The 5923-nt window shown below is 53.3% G+C and overlaps 1 protein-coding gene across 1 annotated transcript; it reads right to left on the reverse strand.

Moving 5' to 3' along the window:
* Positions 1-2389: 2389 nt before the first annotated feature.
* Positions 2390-5310, reverse strand: DDX28 (DEAD-box helicase 28). The gene has a single exon (XM_066637992.1). The coding sequence runs from the start codon at positions 5308-5310 to the stop codon at positions 3694-3696; it is 1617 nt and encodes a 538-aa protein (XP_066494089.1). The 3' UTR covers positions 2390-3693.
* Positions 5311-5923: the final 613 nt, after the last annotated feature.

The following is a 5923-nucleotide window of genomic DNA, read 5'->3' on the forward strand; positions in this document are numbered from 1 at the left end:
TTGGTGTCGTCTGCAAACTTAGCCACTTCACTGCTCAACCCTGTCTCCAGGTCATTTATGAAGAGGTTGAAAAGCACCGGTCCCAGGACAGATCCTTGGGGCACACCGCTTTTCACCTTTCTCCATTGTGAAAATTGCTCATTGACACCCACTCTCTGCTTCCTGGCCTCCAACCAGTTCTCAATCCATGAGGACCTTTCCTCTAATTCCCTGACTGTGGAGTTTTTTCAGTAGCCTTTGGTGAGGGACCGTGTCAAACGCCTTCTGAAAGTCCAGATATATGTCCACGGGTTCTCCTGCATCCACATGCCTGTTGACCTTTTCAAAGAATTCTATAAGGTTCGTGAGGCAAGACTTACCCTTACAGAAGCAATGCTGATTCTCCCTCAGCAAGGCCTGTTCGTCTATGTGTTTTGAGATCCTATCTTTGATGAGGCATTCCACCATCTTACCCGGTATGGATGTTAGGCTGACCGGCCTATAGTTTCCCGGGTCCCCCCTCTTTCCCTTTTTAAAAATAGGCGTGACATTTGCTATCCTCCAATCTTCTGGCACCATGGCCGTTTTGAGGGACAAGTTGCATACCTTAGTCAAGAGGTCTGCAACTTCATTCTTCAATTCCTTAATAACCCTTGGGTGTATGCCATCAGGGCCCGGTGACTTATTGATCTTTAATTTATCAATGAGGTCTGAAACATCTTCTCTTTTAACCTCTATCTGACTTAACTCCTCGGTTAGGAGGGGCCGTTCGGGCAGCGGTATCTGCCCGAGGTCTTCTGCCGTGAAGACAGATGCAAAGAACTCATTTAATTTCTCTGCCATCTCTAAGTCTCCTTTTATCTCCCCTTTCCCTCCCTCACCATCCAGAGGGCCAACCGCTTCTCTGGCGGGTTTCCTGCTTCTAACATATTTGAAGAAGCTTTTATTATTCCCCTTAATGTTGCTGGCCATGCGTTCCTCATAGTCTCGCTTGGCCTCCAGTATCACCTTCTTACATTTCTTTTGCCACAGTTTATGTTCCTTTTTATTCTCCTCATTAGGGCAAGACTTTCATTTACGGAAGGAAGCTTCCTTGCCCTTCACAGCCTCTCTAACGTGGCTGGTTAGCCATGCGGGCACCCTCCTGGATTTAGTGGAACCCTTCTTTCTTTGCGGTATAAACCTCTGCTGGGCCTCTATTACTGTTGTTTTAAGCAGCCTCCATGCACTCTGGAGAGATTGGACTCTTTTTACCCTCCCTTTCAACCTCCTTCTAACCAGCCTCCTCATTTGAGGGAAGTCCGCCCGTCGGAAGTCAAGGGTTTTTGTTAGAGATTTGCCTGGTATTCTTCCCCCAACGTGCACGTCAAAACGGATCGCAGCATGATCACTGTTCCCCAATGGCTCAGTAACGTTTACATCTCTAACCAGGTCCTGCGTACCGCACAATATTAAATCCAGAGTCACCTGTCCTCTGGTGGGCTCCGTGACTAGCTGATCTAAGCCACAGTCATTTAGCAATAGAGAGACATAGAGAAATAACATAGAGAGACAGGCGTGTCCCTCCTCCAAGGACATCTGAGTAGGCAAGAAGCTTGCAAAAACAAGCCTGCTGCTATCTTAGCACACTAGTTGCAAGTCCATAAGTGGAGACTCTCTCCCTGGGATCTGAGCACACACTCACCCACCTGTAGTCCTGGAGCCCAAGAGGTATGCCTTGCATGAGTTCCTGGGAAAGGGAGACCGTGAGTGTGTGTGAGAGAGGCTCCACTTCCAGGCTTCCATTTTGCTCCAGCCAGGTGCACATGAAAGAGAGTAACACACACACACACAAAGAGAATCACAAATCCCCCTTTGTCTGCTCTTGCAAGCCTCTGCATCTTCGGATGTGCTAGGAGGACAGCAGCAGAGATGGGCTTCTCTCTTTTGCTTCTGTGCAAACTGAACTTGCAGCAGGACGCTCTGCTCTTGCAAGCCAATCACTGCTGGAGGAGGATGAGGGCACATGCCTCTCTCCCTGCAGCTGGTTGGAAACTTGGCGGACTCTCAACCAGTCCCACGACACTCAAAAATAACCCTCAGGGTTGCATTTGTTTGGGATGCAACCCTGGGTTTGGGAACCACTGCTTTAAGCCTTTGAAAAAGAAAAAAAGAAGTGTCTTAGTGTACAGGCCTCCCAGCGAAACATGCATGTTTATTACAAGGCTCCTTGGGATTGCACAAGGATGCAACAATGCACACTAGGTTAATGCCTACTCTGATTAAATTTGATTAACAAATTCTATTTAAAGAATACATATAGACATTGTCAATTCCACTCTCCTTGTCCATGTAAATATTTACAGTGGTGCCAGAATCAGAAGGGGGAGCTGAAAATTTTGTACCCAAATTCTCTACCTGACCTAAAGAATAGAACATACCTAAAGTTGCCAGCCTTCCTTTATGCACTAAACCTTATTGGTTCAAACAATCAGGGACCAGGCAGCATCAGCCATCCTCATGGCACGGGTGCAGGATCTCACAGTATGCAACGCATCATTCTACAGAGAATCTGACAATTTCATGTTAGTGACTGTTTATGGTGGTGACATTATTTATCTCAAAGTTTTTACACTGAATTTCCACGTCTTTGGTTTTATTGTTGTGACGGCCAAGGCCAGGCCTGACTGCCTTGTAGCTGTAACAAGAACTTGGGCACAACTCAAGAGCCCCAGGTGCTGCTGATATTGGATGCTAAAACCAAGTCCATCCTCCCCACCCTTGGCCCTGTCTATTCTACCAATTATGCTGCACATGTTGTGCAACTTCTTATCCCTAATGGTAAAGACATCTCTCTCCTACATTACACTCCTCCTTATTATCAGCTGGGTGCAACCTGAGAATCACAGCAACAGCCTGGGAGCATCCATCATTGGCTGACAACCCATATATTTTGACCACTTAGCACCGAACACCTCTGATATAACCTCACACTAATTTAGCTCACACTCACAGACCTAGTTGGACATTGGCAGGCTGTGTTGGCCACAGAGTTGCCTGAAATGCTGTGCCAGGGCATGCCTCTAGATCAGTGGTTCCCAAACTTTTTAGCACAGGATCCTCTTTTTAAAACGACACCGTATCAGGTCCCACCTAGGTTTACCAGTCTTCAAAAAAAGATCTAGAAATATTTATTTATAAATATTAATAACCAGAAAAAGATCCTCAAGCTTCATTTCTCTATTTACACATGCTTGCAAACTGCAGGAGCTCAGCTCCCTGCATGGCAATAAGCAGCTCCCATATCTGATTTTTCAAACAGCCTCTGATTTTTCAAACAGCCTCAGGGCTTGAGACAATTAATGATCTGATCTTTCCATCACCCTTTGGAGACACACCAAAAATCAGGTTGTGACCCACCACTGGGTCCTGACCCAGTTTACAAACCACTGCTCTAGATGCCTAGAGGTGCTCCTATAAGTAGATGCTGTTAAGTTTTTTTTTTTTCAGAATAAAGCTCTCTCTTGACAGTCCTGGACTTGGACTCATTTCTTCCTCTGATCCAACAGAACCTCTTGCCCTGGCCAGAACAACTGTGGTTCTGCTCAAGTCTTTAACTCCAAATTAGACTACAGCAGTACAAAGTGTTAATGCTGCAGTTTGATAAGAAATGTGAAGTTACACACTCATTCACAGATTATCTAAGACTCAGGAACTTTAGTTAAGTTCAGGTTTTTAATTTTTGCTTATCAAAGACATTTTAACCACTGGATCCATTCCTGGCAGCGGAACTCTTTTGCGAGCAGCAGTTTCTATCTTCCGGACAAGGTCCACATCCCACCGGTGGGTCACAAAACTGATTGCAGTCCCAGGGAACTGACTGCCTGTGCGGCCAACTCGCCCCACCCGGTGCAGGTAGTCATGCAGAGTTGGTGGAAAGTCATAGTTGACCACTAACTCCACGCGTGTGGTGTCCAGTCCTCGGGAGGCTATGTCAGTACACACCAGGATGTCAGCTTGTCCTTTCTGGAAGGTGTCAAAGATGCCGATTCTCATGGCTGCTGGCATCTGGCCCTGCAGACGCAGGTGCTTCACCTTGTGGTCGTCCAAAATGTAACCCAGCCAGTTGACAGTGCTGGCGCTGTTGCAGAAAACAAGAACAGCACCAGACGAGGGGCTTCGGTCTTTGATGAGCGGCAGCAGCTCAGCCACCTTGTCGCTGCCTTTCAGGCGCATGAACTTTTGCTCCACATGAGGCTGAAGGCGATGCAGACTATGGCTGGTCAGAACGCTGAAGCGGCTCACATCAGTGACCTTGCTGAGCAGATCGCCCAGCCCCTTCGGGAGGGTGGCCCCCATGGCGACCAGCTGGGTCCTGGGATCCCAGACGTCGTGCACTTCCTTGAGGCTGCCAGAGAGGGGAGCCTGCTGAAGGATGTCTTCCACCAGGTCTACGAACGTGGGGTCCAGCAGGGTGTCCACCTCATCCAGCACCAGGCAGACCAGTCTCTGCAGAGTCAGCATGCGCCTCCACAACGCCTTGTACAGCGCGCCTGGTGTGGCCACCAGCAGGTCGGCCGGCCCGGAGCGCAGCCTACGCCGAACGGCTCCCATGCCGCGGCCGCCGCCAACCTCCCTGGTCTGGAGGCCCAGCCGGGCGCAGAGGGGGGCGGCCACACTGCGGACCTGCCCGGCCAGCTCCCGGGAGGGCAGCAGAACCAGGGCGCGGGGGGCGGGTGTGGAGGCCGGGGCGGGGGCAGGCGCCGGGGCATCCAGCAGGCGCTGCAGCAGGGGCGCCAGGTAGGCCAGGGTCTTGCCGCTGCCGGGCTCGGCGGCGCAGAGGGCGCTGGCGCCGGCCAGCAGGGCGGGGATGGCGCGGCGCTGCACGGCGGTGGGCCGCGAGACGCCCAGGGCGCCCTCCAGGGCCGCCGCCAACAGCGGCCCCAGCCCCAGCGCGGGGAAGGAGGCGGCGCCCGGGCCCTGCTCCTGCGCCGGCGCCCGCCCGGCGCGCTCCAGCTGGAAGAAGTCCCCGCGCGACAGGCGGTGCTTCCAGCCGGCCGAGACCAGGCGCGGCCGCTCCCAGCGCCCCGCCGTCTGGCGCGCCGCCTGGCTCAGCTCCGCGCGGCGGCTCCGCAGCAGCAGCTTCCCGCGGGGGGCGGCGGGCCGCGGGGGGGCGGCGCGGGCGCGCCGGAGCTGCCAGGCGACGGGGACGCGCACCACCGTCGCCGCTTCGCCCTCCTCCCCTGGCGGCGGCAGGGCCAGCGGGCGCCGCGCAGGCAGCAGCCGCCGCCACGCCCGCAGCACGCCGGGCCGGGAGGCCTCCCCGCGCGCCCCGCACAGCGCTAGCGCCATCTCGCAGCGCACCGGCGCTCGCCGATGACGTCACAAGGCCGCGTCGGACGTCCGCTGTAGGTAGGCTACCCGGCGCGGCAACACGTAGACTCACACAGTCCACGTGGCCAGATTCCGGGTCCTCCTCAAGAACTCAACACCCTCCCCTTCTAAAGGCATTCAGGCCAGGCGCCATCGCCACCCCCTGTGACAAGGGTTTCCACACCGCTAATTACATGCGAACGTAAGAAGAGCTCCGCTGGATGAGGCCAAAGGCCCATCCAGTCCATAAGAACTTAAGAAGGGCCCCGCTGAATTCATTGGGGCTCACTTTTCAGTATACAGCACATCAAGCAGAGGTTTGCATTGTCACAGTGCAAGCCTAGGCAGGTCTACTCAGAAGAAAACCCGTTGTGTTCACTAAGACTTACTCCCAGGTAACTGCAGCTTCAGCCACTGCATTTCTTGCCACCTGTCACGTGTCTTTTCGATTCTGTGCACACTTCACAGTAGAGCCTGCATACGTCACTCTAGGCTTTCCTCTTTCTCGCTCTATGTTCCCCCCTCTGCGCAGCCTTCTCTCTCACCGGCCCTGGATGGAATAGATGCGCATGCGCGAGTGGTCGCTGGCCGA

This window comes from Tiliqua scincoides, chromosome 9, assembly GCF_035046505.1.
Source record: "Tiliqua scincoides isolate rTilSci1 chromosome 9, rTilSci1.hap2, whole genome shotgun sequence".
NCBI lineage: Eukaryota > Metazoa > Chordata > Lepidosauria > Squamata > Scincidae > Tiliqua > Tiliqua scincoides.

Bases quoted from the DNA above. Each gene is read 5' to 3' on its own strand.
- DDX28 (XM_066637992.1), bottom strand. From the start codon at position 5,310: ATGGCGCTAGCGCTGTGCGGGGCGCGCGGGGAGGCCTCCCGGCCCGGC.